Genomic DNA, 19,051 nt, shown 5'->3' on the forward strand with positions numbered 1-19,051 from the left:
AAAAAATGTTCCTCTCTCAACTTCGAAAAACGTATTCTTCTGTGGTTCCAGGAACATTTTTATTTCATTTCGAATGGCCCTATTGCATGCTAGAACTATGCCTTTGCTCAACCATCTAACATTGCAGTGTAACAGTATAGGTCATTTGAATTTGCACCAACTTCCATTAGGAATTCTCGAAGGAGGCGATGTTTATGTGATGACGACGCCCTGAGAAAGTTAATAAGTTTCATCACAGTATTCATAGCCTCTGCATACTGTTCTGAAAGAGGAGAGCACAGAATGCTGCGGGCAGGAACCCAGAAACGCTCTTACGGTGCATACTCCTCCCAGTCCACCAGGTACTGAAAGAATCTCCCACGGCATCTTGGCCTAATGAGACGGAGGACCGTGTAGACGGGTCGCCCTCGATCACTTGGGGTGCATACTCTCTGTTTGACCATTGGACAGAGGGTGAAACCCAGAGGACAGGCAGATTTATACTTCCAGGACCCTGCACAACTTAGACCAGAAATGAGGGGTAAAGTGGGGCCTCTCAGAGACATCAACCTTGGGGAGACCATGCAGACGAAACACATAAAGGAGCATCATTTCAGCAGTTTCTGTGGCAGAAGGTAGTTTGGGTAAGGGGATGAATTGGGCAGCCTTGGAAAAGTGTTCTGTAACAGTGAGGACGACTGTGGTACCTTCAGAAAGATATGTACAGTGGTGCAGCTTCTGCAGTTTAAACCGAGTGGTTTTCTTAGAGCTACAAGAGGAAACCGATAAAAACCTGAGCGCTGAACAGGGAAACCACAGTTGTCAGCTGCTTCTCTTTTCCTGTCAGCATTTACTTTCACTTTAACAACAAACCCTCCATTTAATGTGAATTGCTGATTACATTTAATTCACAAAATCAAAGTCACTTCTGCCAAGGAAGTTATGTTGGTTTGTTAGTTTGTTAGTAAGCAGAATTACACAAAAACTACAAAACGCATTTCCAGTTAAATGTTTAAAAGGGCCAGTTATAAGTTCTAGTTGTTGATGTGTAGCATTTTGTAAAGATCTTTTTGAAATGAAAATAAGTGAAACTGTGTCGAAGACAATTAAAACCCTGACAGTTGGAAAACAATAATTTCAAAAGAGTGAAGTATTTAGCTTGACACTTAATTTTTCACGTGTTTTTTCTGTGGCTGTGCATCAGTTCAGTCTGTGGGATGAAAACAGTTGAACAGCGACGACAGTAAACTGATGATGTTGTTGCATCTGCTTGTGTAAATCAGGAAATTGAACTTCCTGTCAACAGACACACACAGACGCATACACAGCGCAAACCCAGAAGTAAAAGAAAAATGCCTGGTTTACAGGAACAAGTGATCGAGAGGACTTTCACTCTTCAGCTGTAAAGGTAACTGTACAACTTATTGAAATCAATTACCCTTGATGTTGATATGTCGATATTGATATATACTTTTTATCCATTAACTGCTGAGATATGTTGGAGTTTTATTTTATATTGACAAGAGCCACAATGCAATGTCGGCAATTTTATCGCTTGATGTGTTTTTAAAACTATGATCAAAAAACTGTTTCATAAAGGGTTAGTTAAACCTAGTGATAGATGATTTATATCCTTAGCTGAGTTTTGTTTATGCTTATTTGCTCCTCTGCCTGGTCGAGCTTCAGCATAACATGGTGAGCAGTTCTGTGACACATCATGGAAATCCCCACAAATCTTCATTTGGCATTTCCCAAGCATCATTCAGTGTCACAGTGGGACTTTTACTCAATACAAACTTTGCTGAAATAAGTTATACTTCATCATATATACACAAAAGTTAACTTGTCACCACAAAAGACTGTGGTTTAAAATGAGAAATAAATGTATCTGTAGTAAGAATATGTAACATAAAGCAATGGATCAAGAGCAATGATATGGAAAATATGGGGTTTTAAGATTTGTCAAGATAATCTTAAAACTTAATTTTCATTTTATACTGTTTAGTTCAATTCAATGCCACTGGAGCAGCGTACAAGATGATCTGAGAGGAGCTGACAAACCCACTTAGTCAGGTTCTTATGATGTATCATTGTTATTTATATTCTATTAAATGTATCTGTACTAAAAATGTGTTGTTGATTATATATATATATATATACATATATATATATATAACACTATCTTAACAATTTGATATTGTTGTTTTTGCTATTATTGAATGTTTATGTTAAAATTTTAATCCATCTTTAACATTCTATGCTTTGTCGATCACCTAAAACGCATTTTCCGTTGCCTCTGATTTGTTTGAAAGCGGCTATTTAAATAAAGATTTATAATACTTCCTCTTGTTGGTGCTTTTGTTGTTGTCAACATCAGGAGTAACATGGATCTCAGTGAGGAGGAGTCAGCTCCTCTGGTGAACAGAGACCGCGGAGGCAGCCACAAGTCCAGTACAAGCACTGGGCCCAGTTTACACGTGCACCTCTACTTCTTCCCTGCAACAAAAGAAGCAACAACAATACACATTTCCTCTGACCAAGTCTCTGCTGAGCATGTCTGCATCCAAGCAGGAAAGAAATGTGGTACGGTTATCATAATGGAGAATCGTGACTTTGACCGTGTCCAAGATAAACTGCGATTTCTACGTCTGTTCTCTTTGTACATTCCTTTCATTTCTGCTCATTCAGTTTTGATTCAGATTGATAAATTTGGATTTGACTCTGGCTGGGTATGAAGAATAGAAAAAACAACATTCATGAAGGACAGGCTCTAATCTCATAATTTATTGTAAGTCGCTTTGGCTAAAAGCGTCAGGTCAATGAAATGTAATGTAATAATTGTATTGTGCAGATGTAATGTGTGAGGATGGTCAAAAAATCTGCAACAGAGCCCATTACTGACACTAGGCCAGAGATGAGATGCTGATTTGAATGTCTTTCTCCAGGAATCCTACCAGTGTACCTTGGTCTTTTTGGGTTGGCGTCATCTGACTTCTCATTTTGGTATCCTCCATCGCACATGTTCAACACAGATGACAAGCTGCAGGTCCACTTCAGAGTCAGGTAGGACTAAAACTCCCCGAGGAATCAAACAGTCACTCATTTACTTCAGAAAACTATACATTAACGTCAACATATTACATGGAATCAAATGATTTATATTTTTAACTGGAAATAAATACAATTCTTGTGTTGTTGAAGATCATTCTGGTAAATTCTGACAACAAAGCAAACGTGAGAACATAGCTAAGGGTAGCGTGCAATAATCTTCATGAATAAACGAGAGCATTAACAAATCACACTTGACTGCAATCACAATTAAGTGCTTTAAAGAACAGGTAGCACAAACAGAGGTCAAAGGCAAAATCCCACAATTTCTTAACCAATCTTTACTCCTCTTACAAAACTAAATCTACAGCAATAGAACTGGAAATGATGTATTTTTGTTTCAAACCAGTGTGCAGACATATATGCTCACAAACTGCATGTGAAACAGGGACCTTGTGAATTCTTGGCGTTAAAGGTTGTCTCCATAAGATGATGAATGATGGATTTCTTTTTGGTTTGCAGATTTTTCTTTGGAAACTGGTTTGGTACAGGTCCAAGAAAATCTTACCGCTACGATCTGAGCAGAGACAGCTGCACTCCGGTGCTCGACTGCAGTGTCATTGACTATCTCTTCGCTCAGGTAAAGCACAAAATGTGTAATTGATCAAAATTATTTTTCATTCACTCAAAGAAAAAAGGCTGTTTTATATATTATATTATATTTGAATATGACAATAACTACATATAATCATAACTACACTTGATTATTAACAGTGCACTTTTATGAGATATGAGAAAAAAGCTATGACGTAAGTCGATAAAGTGAGGAAGTAGTGACACTTCTGACTTTCACACATTTTCACTTTCTCAAAATATTACCACCCAGGAAGAAGTACATTTTTTATTTATATTGATCTGATATTATGTAAGTGTTGGATTGATACAAATATTAAAACTTAAGCTGATTCACATTTTACAACAAATGTCCACTGTAGTGGACAAGGGGACATTTTTTTGTTCAATCTGAGAAAACGTAGGATAAGAAAAACTCAAGTTTATATGCCTTAAAAATGTTTTCTTGATTTAAATGTCTATCCCATCAATTTTTCTTTTATAGAAAAAAAAAGAAATGTCTATTTTTAGATACAAATCTCGATTGGTCCTAACTTTTGCATTGATTCTAAAAAATAAAAAATAGCTGGGTTGTTTGTAGGATGACGTTTTTATTAGATCTGAGACATAAAAAAACTGGGTGCAGGAACAATAACACAATTCGCTGCACATTGTGCCATGTAACAAGACATTTGTTTAACTGATTGTCACTTCAAAAGGAAATGAAAGTGGTCTTTAGTAAAGCACCAATCATTCCTGTTCTACTGTTCCACGTTTCATGTTGGAATTATTTAATTCTGTGAATGTTATCAATATTTTTTTTTTGTGTGTTGTGCCAACTTCTAAAATGAATGCAGTATAAATATAGATGCAGTATATAAATTATTGTTGTAAAAATGCAAACGGTTAATATTGCAGATTGTTGCAATTGCATGCATTAAATAGAGTGTCACTATTCTATTTCGTCTCCCAGTTGCGAAGTGACTTCATTGCCAGTGAGGCAGGGGTGTCTCCTCCTCTGAGCACTCAGGAGGAATGTCTCGGCCTTGCAGTATTGGACCTATGGAGAATGGTTAAAGAGCGCCATCAGACTGTTAGAGAGCTCTGCAAAACAGTCAGGTATCTATATTTGTATAACATTTCATTTTTGGCCAGCACATGCGCTGAATCCTTGTGGGATTTTGCATTCATACATACAAGATATTCATATTTCAGCAGTTTTTGAACGGAGTTGTGCTTTTGAGTCTGCAACCACAGCGCCACACCTTCTACTCTAACTTTTCAGCTACAAATCCTGCCTACCAAAGTCACATCGCCATGACATCCAGAGACGAAACCGCCTGGATCGTTTTCGAATCCGAAACACCCTCAAGCGTTTCTTAAAGAAGCTTGGAAACTGCTCTGTGGACGCGTGCAGCTTGAAAGTCAAGTACCTGATTGAACTGGCTGGCATCGAGCCCTCTCTGGGGAGCGAAACCTTCAAAGTGGGTCCTGCCGCCTCCCAGGAAAAGCCAGCTTTCAGTCTGGTGCGGGTGACTGGGGAAAGTGGAATTCAAACCGGTGGAAGTTGTCATCCTGATAGTTCCCTGGTAAGAACAAGATCAATCAGATGACACATATTCAAGCTTCAACAAGTCAACAACTGGTTTGGTAATGCTAATTAGATCTAGGTCAGGTTGTCTCGTAAAGCTCTTTTGGCCTCACATGTGTGATAACTTAACTTGACTTTAAATGTCAAGAGATTTGAATAAAGTACATTATTTCAAGGGAATTTACATACCCCGGTCAAAACTTAGTTATAAACCTGGAGCATATCTTCTTTTTTAGGAGTGGCTGACCTTCTGTGATTTCCAAGAAATCATTGACATCAGTATAAAGAGGGTGTGTCAGGAGCAGCTTCCCCAAGACAGCAGGATGGTGACAATAACCCGCAAAGATGAGAGTCCCTTGGTAAACGCCACATTCTTCATTTCCCTGTTAATTATCAATGTTAATTTATTCATTATTTATTTATTTGTTGCAAAATATGCATTCCCACCACAGGAAGTCATGTTCCAGGGTCTAAGGGAAGCACTTTCGTTTGCGTCACTTGTCGATGGCTACTTCAGACTGACCACGGACTCTAGCCACTACTTCTGCCAGGACATTGCTCCCCCAAGTATTCTGGAGGGTGTGAAAAACCATTGCCATGGCCCAATCACGTGAGTCATTGTGAGAAAGTCCGAACCCAATGGAAACATTCACCAGCATCTGTTCTTAGATGTTTATTTTATATCTTGTTTGATCAGATCTGAGTTTGCGGTCAACAAATTGAAGAAATCTGGATTTAAAGGAGGTACATTCCTACTCCGGCAGAGTCCGAAGAACTATGACAGCTTCTTCCTCACTGTGTGTGTTCAGGTAAAGGATCTGGTTGAGGCCACATAACTTGACATATAGACATAGATAAAGACTGAATACTTGTTAGCTGGGAAGAGTTTAGTCTTTAAAACTATAGGCCTCTGTCTGCGAGTTTATCTCTATGCAGATGATGCGCTCATGTCGCCATCGAAATAAATGGTAACAACCTCGCCGGGTCACGGTTGAGGGGTTGGGGCTGAAAAATAGTGAAACTTAGATGTTTGCAAAATTAAATCTCTCTTTGTCACATTGTTCATGCAGAATGTATGTTTCTACAGACCCCACTTGGACTCGACTATAAAGACTGTCTCATCATTAAGAATGTGCAATTCAGTCTTCCTGGTGTCCAGAAATCATTTGGCAGCTTAAGAGAGATCACCAGTCATTATCAACACACCAAGCTGCTGCTGGCTGAAGTTCCTGTCAAGTTGGGGCGCTGCTGTCCACCCAGACCCAAAGGTTTGATTTCTAAATTAACCCATGAGTACCAGGATAATACTGAACATATACTATAATACATTTAGAGAACAAAACACTTGATGACGCTATGGTGGACAACTGAAGCGATGTCCCTAGCAGCCGCTGGTGGGTTAGGGTTAGGGTTTTTGGTATTACCACAATGTGCTAGTTAAAACTGTCTTCAAAGAGTTATGAGGTGCTTTGTCGCAGTATCACATAGGTGCATGGACTGTGATTATGTCTTATCCACTGTGAGCATACAGCATGTGCTAGATTATTTGCTCAATATAAACAGGCAAAGCGGGCAAAAGTCAAATCGACCTATATTAACATGCACTCCAGAATCACATTCAAAATTGTAATCATTGTGCATGTACACATCAGGTTATAGCCACCTCTTATATTCATGTTTTCTGAATATCAGTTGTGTTGCTGTGGAAAAAAAACTGCGTTCTGATGTAATCGTCTTATAAGCTTCTTGTGAAGGGGTGTGATCGCTGTGTTCATCTTTATTTGAAGTCAACAGTGAGTCAGCTAACAAACCAAAAGAGAGATGACTAAACAAACTAAAGTCTACATGATTAAGCATCTTATATCTGATGATCTGCAATAACACATTAAACGCGACACCATTAAATGGTGTGCCTTTGGACGGTCAATACATTTGGTTGTCAGAACAAATATTGAACATTAATATTAAAAATATTAGTGTTAGATAATATCTAATTGATTAAAATTACCACGTGGCACCACCCTTCAAAGGAAGAGAAAAGATAGCCAATAAATTGATTAAGTCTCACGAAAGTACTAACTACAAATTTGGAACTCTGATTAACAATTAAATTAATAACTACAACCAGAATGACCATATAGATAGTTAGCTAAATGGAAGGATATGGAGTTCTTGACAGTGTAGAGGTTGACAATTCACACTTATGCAACATTAATGAAAACCAAATTTGTGAATGAAAAACATTTATTCTGAGGATAATAAAGTGTAACAACACAAATAATTAAAGCTGTACTTACTATATAAATATGTGTATGCCTGTCTGTCTGAGCGGGTTTTCCCTTTAAAATGGCGGCTGGCCACTATCAGGGCAGTATGTGTGGTCAAGCTTTGATTACACATGTAGGCCGAACTGTAGTTCACAAATACCCGGTCCCAACACTGAACAGCATGAAAACTATAACTACGATATACGTCAATTTTAAATCTTCTTACTGATTTAAGTGTTTAAATATATCTCACTTACATGATATTATCTTTATCCTGATAACATTCAGACCTTGTGGTGGTTTGACTGACTGGACCAAAATCCAGGCTCAATGTGTCTTGGGGCCTTCACACCTGCAGTGAAACATAGCTTAAACCACCCAACACCTCAATGTCCTGCTTGGAGTGGACAATGTTCCTTCATGTTTGCATCTTGTGTCGACTAACTGACAGTAAATATGTACGCTGCCGTTTCCACAGAGCTCACAAATCTCATCATCGTACGCAGCAGCAACTCTGTGGAAACTCAAGGCTCCCCGTCACCTGAGAGGAACAAATTCAATCACATCCAGTTCCACATAATCAAATATGAAGACCTGAAATGCGTGAGTGTGCAGACAATTCCAACTTTCTACCATTAGGATTATTACGAATACTATCATTGTGCTAAAACTGCTCCTACGACAAATGCACTATTACTAAAATGAAAGGTAGGTAGTTCTTTATAATGGAGGGAACGTAATTATGTTTGGTTTTTTCCTATAAGGAGGTAAGCCTGGGACAGGGATCCTTCACACGGATTTTTAAAGGCCTCAAAACAGACATTCACGAGGGGGAAAAGCATGTGACAGAAGTTCTCCTGAAAGAGCTTGATGGCGCTGACAAGAACGGCTGGGAGGTTTGTCTCCTAAGATTTAAAACCACAGATAATATGAATGGTTTTGTCAGTTATTCTCATTGATTAACCAGACTTATTCTTGTCCTTTCTCTCTCGCAGTCATTCTTTGAAGCTGCCAGCTTGATGAGTCAGATTTCACACAAACACATCCTCCACGTTTATGGCATCAGTGTTCATGAAGTAAAAAGTATGTTTAATCCAAACTGCATGTTCCTCTTCTGTATGACTATCACTTAATTTGCAGATTGTTTGCCTATATGCGTTTGTGATCTGTATATAAAGATGGTCGACATGACTGTTCCCCTTAAGTGAAGCCAAAGTGCCTTTATTGGCGGGACCTTGATACTCTAACTCGCCCCGGATGGCTACTGCTCAGACTCTTGCTCCAAAGATGCCGACATTCGTAGTTTGGATATTTTGGCCTCATTTATGGATAGTGGGAGGACGGGGACATCTATCTTTATATTCAGTCTGTTAATATATTAAAAAGTTAGGTAATGTTTATATTTTGACTAACATAAGCAGCACTTTTTCTCCATATAGATGAAAATGAGGCTCTTCTATCCATCATTTACATGTTCTGTTCCTGTAAATTGTGTACACTCAAAAAAATGGAAATGATACTGAATGGAAAAATGAATTCATACTTAACCAAAAAGGAAATCAAGGTTACCTCCATTGACCCCAGCTCAGTCCCTGCAATGTGGGTGAGTTCATCCGTGTCTGTGCTTGCTTTTGAAGAACAGCTGTTGAAACAAACCTCCTTGTGCCTCGCAGACATCATGGTGCAAGAGTTTGTCAAGCACGGGGCCCTTGACCTTTACTTGAAGAGAGGGAGATCTGTGTCAGTGAGCTGGAAACTCGACGTAGCCAAACAGCTCGCATCTGCCCTCAACTTTCTGGTGAGAGACTTTCTGATGTGGTCACACAAGTAACGACTGCATCACGATCAACACTATCTATCTATCTATTGTAGTGGCAATTTTCTGTGAATCAAGCACAGCACCCGTCTTTCGGTAAATTGAATCCAACATCTGCAGATGGACTCAAAGTACAATCAACAGAAGGACATGCACAATGAGTATAGAACAGAGGAAAAATCTGTATACTTATTACTCATAGCCCCCTCCCACAAGGGAAAAATGGTATCTTTTACCTTCTTCAATGTTTCATCAGGGTGGGCGATACATCCTGGCTTCATTTCTGGTCAAGACCCCTGGAGTGAACTATTTGCTCAGAGACACCATAAAGTTTCAGGGTTCAAGAAGCCATAAAGTTAAATTCCCTGAGCAATAATCGTAAACCTTAAGTTAACCCCTCTAAAATAAACAATCTTGTCAATCTTCTACATGCACGTCTGTTCACCAATCATCATTACACAAATGTAATATCTATCACAATGAGCAGACAGTAACATGCAAGTTTCCCACAGGAAGAGAAAAACATTGTTCATGGAAACATATGCGCTAAAAACCTGCTGCTGGCCAGAGAGGGCGACCCGTCACAGGGCTCCTCCCCTTTCATCAAGCTGAGTGACCCGGGCATCATGCTGGGCAAAGATGGTAAAACAAGACAGTTCTATAATCTCAACGTTCACATGCCCAATGAACTTTAAAATGTAATACGGTTGATAAAGTGGTGCCGTTGTTGTCCAACATTAATTATCCATAAAGAAGATTTATCCGTGACAAAAACGTAACTATATAAATAAGCATGATTAAGTATTATTTACTCTTTTCATGCTATGATAATCAGTGCCTTTGCATTAACGCATTTTCTGTGTGTTCAGTTATCCTTGACCGGATCCCGTGGGTGGCCCCTGAGGTGCTGGAGAGCCCAGACAACCTGACGCAGGAGGGTGATAAGTGGAGCTTTGGTGCCACTGTGTGGGAAATCTTCAACAATGGAACCGCTCCCCTGCAAGGCTGGGACCTGGAACAGGTACGTCCACTCGAACAAAATGCACATTGAATGCTGTTCTGGTAGCAAGTTGGATGTGCTGCACATCTAATAAGGATTGGATAAAGTAATAATACAATTACATTGAAGAAAATAAGAATGAAGAGGAGAATATACCTATTCCAGTCATTAATGCGTGTGACCGCTGTGTTTTCTGTAGAAGCGTCAGTTTTATGACGGGTTCCAGCAGCTGCCACCTTCCCAGTGGACAGAGCTGGCGGATCTGATCAGTCAGTGCATGTCGTACCAGGCGGACTTCAGACCTTCCTGTCGCAGTATTATCCGTCAACTCAACAGTCTGATCACTTCAGGTAATGATGTGCATACATACCTACCTCACATTCACATTTGATACGGAGCTAGAGACGAATCAGTTCATCAGTGTTGCTACTGATCCAACAGGAGGAAAAATACAAATTTTAAGTTGGCAGGCAACGTTGTCAACAGTTTGCCTCCTTCTTTTTCATTTTAGCTTGTAAAGCACCTTACAACTGTTTTGAAAGCAATATTAATAAAGTTTATTATTATTTTTATCTTCGCCAAGGCCAAACAATCAAGGGCTCCCCGGCGATAATCAGCATCAATGATGAGCAGCAGCCACCCACTAATAAGTGCACAGTAAACAAATACGAATAATGTGGAACACCAAATTGCAAACTCATGGATATCAGTCCCGTAAATATGTCTAATTTATTAATTTAGATAAATTAATTATTCCCTGTGAAATTGGTGAGTGCTCCCTCCCCCACCACCCCATCCCCAGTGACCAGTGATTCTCGTTTCCTGGCAGATTATGTGATTTTGCGCGCCACTGAGCCTGTCACACAGAGCCCACTGCGGAGAGCCCTCAGCACTCAACATGACCAGACCCTGTTTGAGGAAAGACACCTACGCTACATCACCCCTCTGGGAAAGGTAAGCATGAGACACCAGAGCAGTCACAGGACCAGATCTCTATGCAATGTTACACATCAAGATCATATGGTTCATCCTTAATTTCTGGGTATGACAAACAAATGTGTGACTCAAAACTTTTCCAGGGAAACTTCGGCAGTGTTGAACTCTGTCGTTACGACCCGCTGGGTGACAACACGGGCGAGCTGGTCGCTGTGAAAAAGCTGCAGCCCAACCAGCAGTCGACTCAGGAGGACTTCCAGAAGGAAGTCAAAACCCTCAGCGTGCTGCACTGCGACTACATCGTCAAATACAGAGGAGTCTGCTACAGTATGGGTAATGAAAACACGCAACATAAACACACAACCCTTTTCAAAACGAGAAACTAGATCAACAGCTTTGAGCCGTTCGCTGCTGAGAACATGCATACTGTGAAATCTCAGTCCATTTCAACAATTCCACTTATTTTTATGACAAACTCGTAGTGGCACACATCTCTCTGTTTGAGGTGAGGTGTAGTTATGATTTGGAGCTTCTATATTCAGCAGCTTTGCAGAACCATGGTGGAGACCATGGCTCTCACTATCCAGAAATAAAGCTAAAGGATCCTGGATACAAGCGTAGCCATCTTGCATATTCAGAGCCAGAGTCTACACAGTAGTGATCGGAGGATGGAGCCACGTTATCAAAATCCCGTCGATACACCAACTTGACGAATCACCAGTCAGTTTGAGCTGTAAATCACGATATTTAACCTCAAATTAATGATCTAATACAAAATGTACTAATAAACTAAAAGAACAAAACACCAGTATGATAAGAACTACCTTAAGTGAGAGAAACCAAATGATTCCCATGTTTTCCCTCCTATGGCAGCATATGAAAGCTGTAATGATGATGTGACTACAAAGTGCTTGTTTGGATCAATACTAGAAACTCTTAGGATTTACAGTGGAAGATTTAGCTCAAACTGATGGGACAGCCTTGTCAGATCTTGTGCATAATGACTTTAATGTTTAATATTTGCATGCTCACAGGTCGCCTCAGTATGAGCTTGGTGATGGAGTACCTGCCGTACGGCAGCCTCATTGGCTACTTGGAGAATAACCAACACAAAGTCAACACTAGGCGGAAGCTGCTCTTTGCTTCGCAGATATGTAAGGTAAGAGTCAGCGACCTGTAGATCAGACACTAATCTGGATATTAAGATTGAAAATATGACATCTCCCCAGAAGTGAAGCCAGTGTCTTGATCATCCCCTGGTGGCTGGCTGATGTTTTATTGTTCAATGCAAAAGTAAGACTCATCTTAGCATCTTACTTGTGGTTTCACAGATCAAATTCACTTTCACGGATTAAACAATGAAGTAGACAAAGTGATGAGCGTTTCATTTTCTTCCGTTTCATTATTTCCCCAGGGGATGGAGTACCTGCAGACGCTGCGTTACGTTCACAGAGACCTTGCAGCCAGAAATATCCTCGTGGCCAGTGAGACGCTGGTGAAAATCGCTGATTTTGGGCTGACCAAGATTATTCCTTCTGACAAGGAGTACTATCGCGTCAAACAGCTTGGCGAGAGCCCAATCTTCTGGTAGATTTTTTTTATCTAATTTTTTGAATCAGAAGTAATAAAGTAGAAATCTATCAAATTATGCAGGTTTTTGTTTTACACCTGCTGTGAAATATCTATCAGCTGCTCAGTGGATAAGTTTGAGGAAGCCTGCTCTGTGTTTTAAGAGGAGACGAGACAACCTGGCTGGTAGTTTCCAGCCTTTGTGCTACGCTAAGCTGACTGATAGCTGACAGCTTTTTTTTTTTTATATTTAAACAGAGATGCCAGAGAGCATCAATAAGAGAAATCAAAAAACAGAGAAAACATAAGTTTTTGTAAATATTTTAAAAAGACAAATGAAATTTATAACATTAAAACCGGATCAGGCCTTTAAGATCATTCTGTAGGTTAGCTTTCATATCTTTAAATGGAAGATTACATTGGGTTCAGGAAACTTGAATGGTCTAACACTGCTCATCTAATGCAGGTACGCTCCAGAGTGCATCAACGAGTCCAAATTCTCACACAAATCAGACGTCTGGAGTTTTGGAGTTGTTCTTCACGAGCTTTTCTCCAACTGCAACATGAACTGCAACCCGAAAAGAGTAAGACACATGCCGATAATTCAAAAGTTTACTCAAACCCCTACTTCTTACCATCTTAACCTATTGAAAAATCTGTGCCACTATTTCAGCTGTACATGCAGGAGATCGGACGCAATGTGCAAGGTCCATCCATTTCAATGCATGTGGAGAGTATTCTAAAGAGTGACTGGAGGTTACCGGCTCCTCCCCACTGCCCACCCAAGGTATGTATGGAGACCCTCATTGTCACGACTTGTGATAGCAGCACAGGCAGGGACTATCCAAGCACAGAAGCACAGGCAGGCTGGTGAAGTTAGAGGACCAGTTTATAGGCTGAGGACCAGAGGACCAGCTTATAGGCTGACAGTTGAGCAAGCAGGCAAGCAGGCATGGTGGTGGCATTCAAAGGTCAGAAGAAAAATACAAGGAGAGACAAAAAGGATTATCTTGCAACAAACTGGGAGGACAGGGTATAATTAAAAGGGGAGGGAAACGAAAGACACTGAATTATTTTTGTTTGGTCTAAAAATATTCTTTGAGTCTAAGAATCACTTAAATTGGGTCTACAAATAGTTTTAAGTTAGGTGCACTTGACTCTTTCAGTAATTTCAGATTAAACTATATAAACTAGTATTTTTTATAAAATCAAATGAATTATGTACATTCAGCTCAATATTATGGTTTAGTTGTACATACTTAAAATAAGCATGTACATTGGCAAGGAGGTCCAGTGATCCAAGGACCTCTGGTGGGCGAGAAGAATAAAGCAGGAGACAGACTGGTCAACATAAAAACATAATCCATGATGTACAAGCTTTGAGGATAATTTTACTGTCTGTCAGTGAGACCACAGAGGAGATGATTGTAGAAATTACTTCTTGGATGTCTTTCTGCTGCTGTAAAATTGCAAATTTCGGGACTGATAAAGGATTTCTTTATCTTAAATAAGGACCATGTGACACCTGCTGGAAATATTAGTTTTCCTGACAGTTTTCTTTTTTTAACGGATAATCTTTTTCAACGTGGTCCCATCTGTCACAATCAGCAAAATCACATTTCAGATTCTTCTCTGTGTACCACCAGGTGTACAGTTTGATGAAGGAGTGCTGGGCGTACAACTTCGACGAGCGGCCATGTTTCTACAGCTTGGGAAACCAGATTGAAACCATCATGCAGGATGACAGAGAGAACCCTAAAGGCTGAGAAGGAGCCGCATCGCACCTCACAGCAATGCTCAGTATGAAATGACCAAGTGTCCTTCATTGCTGTGGAAATTAATTTGTTTTTAATGCAACATTTCCTTGTCCGATAAGAAACAAGCTGCTGAGGAAAAAGCATCATGAGTTCCAAACTGTTGCATAGTCGGTACAGAGACATTAACATTTCTATTGTGTGTTTCTTAGTTTTGGAAGGGTCGTTTGTTATGGTCTGTTGTTGAGATGCTGAGCAAGGCAAAGGTGAGACCAGTCACAGCTCGGCCTCTTGACCGACACATCAGGAAAGTAAAAGTTACAACTTATTATGCTCGTTTCATCATATTTTCTTACAATTGAGTTAATAAAAATATCCCTGCAGTGCCAGATGCAGATTTCTTCATCGGACTCACAACTAATTTTGAACGACGAATTATATTTTCCTGGATCTCTCACATCGCGATTGTGCGATTGTGTATATAGATATATATATATATATGGTATATCTATATACACACAATGATGATTATTGCTGTGGAAGCATATTAAACTCCACTGTTTTTATTCAGCCTGTCAATAGTGAGGTTTTTCATTTAATGTTGGGGTCTACAATGAATATTTGACTTTAATGATTTCAAGTGTAACGTCGTACAATATATTTTAAGTGGTGATGGAATCTGATTTGTTGTCGCCCTCCACCACATGTTCAACTACAGATATTGCTAAACAGCTCATGCTTGCTCTCTTATGCGGTGGACCCACACGTTTCACACATTCCATTATACCTGTGGGCTTAACCGAGGAATATGACGTCAGAATCAAATAACTGGAGCTGGTAGCTTTGCAGTTACACAGGAATGTTAGCTAGTGAGTCACTGTCAGCCAAACCAGTTCATAATAACGCAGGGCGCGGCATTTCACGCACAACGTCCACAGAAGAACTGTGTGCGTGCGACACATGTAATGACAGAGGTGCTAATAAACAGCTTCCACCACTGTTGATATATTGTCTATTTTTCTCAAAGCATTTGTCCCTTTAACAGACAAAAGTGTCAGTCAGCGCCGACTGAAAACGAGGAGGTGTGAGCGCAGTGTGTCCCGCACTGAGCTGCTCATGATTACTATGAGGAGAATTCTGTGTTATTTTCCTCCTGAGGAACGGGTCATGCATTAAGTTTACAAAGCAACACACTAAAGACACATCACTTACACACCTTATCACACCACTTTAAAAGTCCCTCTATGGTAAATGGTTTTGTATTAATATAGCGCTTTTCTAGTCTTTATGACCACTCAAAGCGCTTTACAGTACAGTTTTACATTCATCCATTCACACACACATTCATACAGCGCATCTATTCAAAGCACTTTGTTATTCTATGGGGGGCCATTCGGGGTTCAGCATCTTGCCCAACGACACTTCAGCATGCAGATGGGTCAGACTGGGGATCGAACTGCCGACCTTCAGGTTGTAGGATGACCACTCTACCCCTCAGCCACAGCCGCCTGTAGACACCCGCAGCAGCAGTCTAAATAATGTCGTCCTCCACGGAGTGATGGAAAAACGTGTCCATTTTGTGTCGGAGGCGCTCCTTAAGATGAAAGTGTCGCTTCACTAAGCTGGTGTTGTACTCCTGGGACTTGAGCTTGGCATAGTAATCAGAGAACTTGTTAAAGAGCAAGGAGATAGGCATGCCATTCAGGATGATCCCGAAGGAGATGCAGCCGAAGGCCACGATACGGCCCAGGACGGTCTCAGGAACCACGTCCCCGTAGCCCACAGTCGAGATGCTGACCTGAGACAGAAGAACAGAGGAGGAAGTTAAGTTAGTCAGTATAAAGAGTTGTTGTGTTAGGAGGAAGACTTTCACTCAAATTTGTTTTTTTTTAAACCAGTATTGAAAGGTTGTCTTTATCCATGACTGCTCCACAACCGTAACCTCCTCCTATTATTGTAACCATGTAGACAAAGGTCCTATAATCTTAGCATGTCTGGTACACCTGCCTTTGTAAAAGTGGGAACCGCCAGGCAACTTAATACATTAAGTCATTCCACAACTTTCAAGTACAACTGGTAAGATAATGCAGTCTCAGCTAAGGCAGCATGGCAGACAGGATTTTATTATTGGTTTATAGGACGACACACAAGCAGCTAAAGGTCTCAAATGGACTAATCCTGTTGATTGTTGCTGTGGTCCAAATCAGAGCAATATAGAGACACAGAGAATTTCATCACCCGGGTTTTAAAATCCAAGCAGGTGATTCATGTTGCTCCAACTGAAATTGATCCCTGTTTTTATAGATATGCAGAAGAATTTACTCACATACAGCAACGTGTTCTGACTTGTGAGAAGTATGGTGTGCGTGTATTTGTGTGTGTGTGTGTGTGTTAAATTCACTGGCCGCCGATAAGAGCTGTGTTCCACCCAAAATCGGCAATAAATGATAATTGAAACCACCAGTGAAGTATAACGACAAAGAATAGTCATTGACTTTAGTTTAAAGCTCCTAACACTATTGCGAGTCCAGTATCTCTTTAAAGACTTTTATCCTTCATCTTTCCATGTGGGAAATCCAGCTCAATGAGGATGACGTTTGGTTTTCTAGCAACTGATACTCACTGCAGCCCACCACCAGGCGTATGGGATACTGCTGATGGGAGATCCCTCAGTTTCCCTTTCGGCTGAATGCAGAAGAGCAGCGAAAGTTAAGATCCCCATGGCGATAAAGAGGAAGATGCAAGAGGCCTGCTGGTAACACTGCCGCAGAGTGAACCCGAAACGCTCTCATGCCCGTTGAGTGTCGAGCCAACTTTAAGATCCGAAAGACCCTCAGTAGCTTGACCACTTTGAGGACGTGGCTGAGTCTGCTGACTCGAGCCACAGCCCTGACCTCCTCCTGCGCGCCCGCATGCGCGTAGTAAGTGAAGGCTGCGAAGACGATCTGGAGGAGATAAGGCATCACCGCCACCAAGTCCACGAAGTTAAGTCCACTCTTCAAAAACATTTTGATGTCTGGAGTGCTTACAAGGCGAATTAAACATTCAAAGGTAAAGAAGACAATGGTGATGATCTCCACCCATTCCATGTGTGTTTTGCCATTAATCGTATATTTTTGAATTTCCTCCACTGTGTTGAGAGCCATCGCCACGATAGAGAGGAGCACAAACACGTTGGAGAGCACGTTGAAAGCCTTCGCCAGATTTGAAGAGTACGGATCCTCTACAATGTTCCACAGAGTCTTCCTCATATCCCCAAACATCATGTCCCTGAACGACTCATCGTTGTACTTCACCTCAATCTCAGCCATCAGCTCCTTGTCCACCTTCAGGTAGTCCTTCACCTCATCCACCTTCTCCTCAAACATCATCCAGCAGCAGCGCTGAGTGTCCATCAGGCTCAGACCCCAGTAGGTCATTTCCTCCTCAAAGTTGATGGGGCACATTTCCTGTATGACCCACAGCACTCCACTTGTGTAGAAATGGCAGATGTGGTGGAAGAAGGCAGGGTCCCGATCGAAGAAGAACTCGTTCTTGCGTACGGAGTAGTCGTCGCACAGTGTGCAGAGTTTTGCTCGGTCTAAGCATAGAGCCAAGGACCCGATGCGGGTATTAGGGTATTTGATGACATACTTTGTGGGGATGTGAAAAACTTTCCCTCCGACGTTAACCCTGATGCTCTGCTGCAGCTTAGGTCTGTCCTCAGCTTTGGGACACTCTGCTCCGACACCAGGACTGTCGAGATCCTCCAGCGAGCTCCATGCTTTGATCGTTTGCTCCTGAGAAAACGGGAATGTTTTGTTGTTGTCTGCACCCTTCGAGAAATAATTAATAGTAGACCGGCGGTTATGTAAACATCTCTGGAGTTGAGCTTGTGCCGAAGCCATAGCAACCTTACGTCAGCACAGGAAATGAGTGAAATTGAGCAAAAAGAAACAAGCAAACGCTCCAGGAAACGTGTTCTAGCAGCACATGGTATCTTGTTGAATCATCAGAAAGACCGCATCAGGTCCTGCAGGAAGTGTTCACCCGAGATCATCCTGTTTTGCTGCTTAGCTTTGATCCAGGCGGAGAGAAAAGACTTTATGTTACTGCACAGACTGAATGAAGGCATCTGATTCTTCAGAGTAGGAGAGCAATGACGAGCAGCAGGGATTTCCTTCATTTAATCTCACTGGTGCCCTTCCAAGTCTCCTTAAGCAGTTGCAGGTGGAGTGTGTGTGAGTGTGTGTGTGTGTGTGTGTGTATGTGCGTGTGTGCATTAGGAAGGAAAGTTGATTTAAGGATTTTGCAGTGTCGGGTGCATTGAGTCAACTGAGGCCTCGTGAAATGGGACCTATAAGATGCTTACAAATGTATCTTCTCGTAAAAGAATGGGTGTTCTCTACTGCAGTATTTGCTTTTTAACACATGAGGTAAAATATTAAATATGATGCAGCTGTATACAGTGTTAACATACAGTGGGAGTTGGCAATTAAA

The 19,051-nt window shown here is 41.0% G+C and overlaps 1 protein-coding gene and 1 pseudogene across 4 annotated transcripts; one reads left to right on the forward strand and one right to left on the reverse strand.

The window, feature by feature from the left end:
* Positions 1-1,290: 1,290 nt before the first annotated feature.
* On the forward strand, positions 1,291-14,977 carry jak3 (Janus kinase 3 (a protein tyrosine kinase, leukocyte)). 4 transcript variants are annotated; one of them, XM_062395328.1, is made up of 26 exons: positions 1,296-1,387; positions 1,985-2,052; positions 2,357-2,562; positions 2,925-3,042; positions 3,550-3,667; positions 4,613-4,758; positions 4,925-5,228; positions 5,467-5,589; positions 5,683-5,840; positions 5,928-6,039; positions 6,318-6,498; positions 7,976-8,100; positions 8,262-8,393; positions 8,493-8,580; positions 9,171-9,295; positions 9,826-9,955; positions 10,183-10,334; positions 10,513-10,663; positions 11,143-11,267; positions 11,393-11,582; positions 12,284-12,408; positions 12,664-12,836; positions 13,285-13,402; positions 13,492-13,605; positions 14,465-14,618; positions 14,785-14,977. In XM_062395328.1, the coding sequence occupies exons 3-25, from the start codon at positions 2,364-2,366 to the stop codon at positions 14,582-14,584; spliced, it is 3,327 nt and encodes a 1,108-aa protein (XP_062251312.1). In that variant the 5' UTR covers positions 1,296-1,387; positions 1,985-2,052; positions 2,357-2,363; the 3' UTR covers positions 14,585-14,618; positions 14,785-14,977. The 4 variants fall into 4 exon arrangements, with proteins under 4 accessions (XP_062251310.1, XP_062251312.1, XP_062251309.1 ...); XM_062395325.1 differs by having other exon boundaries at positions 14,465-14,977; XM_062395327.1 differs by having other exon boundaries at positions 1,297-1,387; positions 1,985-2,047; positions 14,465-14,977.
* Positions 14,978-15,716: 739 nt separating this feature from the next.
* Positions 15,717-18,654, reverse strand: LOC133960594 (potassium voltage-gated channel subfamily V member 2-like; annotated as a pseudogene).
* Between the last annotated feature and the right edge of the window lie 397 nt (positions 18,655-19,051).

The sequence above is a fragment of the Platichthys flesus genome, chromosome 9 (assembly GCF_949316205.1).
Source record: "Platichthys flesus chromosome 9, fPlaFle2.1, whole genome shotgun sequence".
In the NCBI taxonomy this organism is placed as follows: Eukaryota; Metazoa; Chordata; class Actinopteri; order Pleuronectiformes; family Pleuronectidae; genus Platichthys; species Platichthys flesus.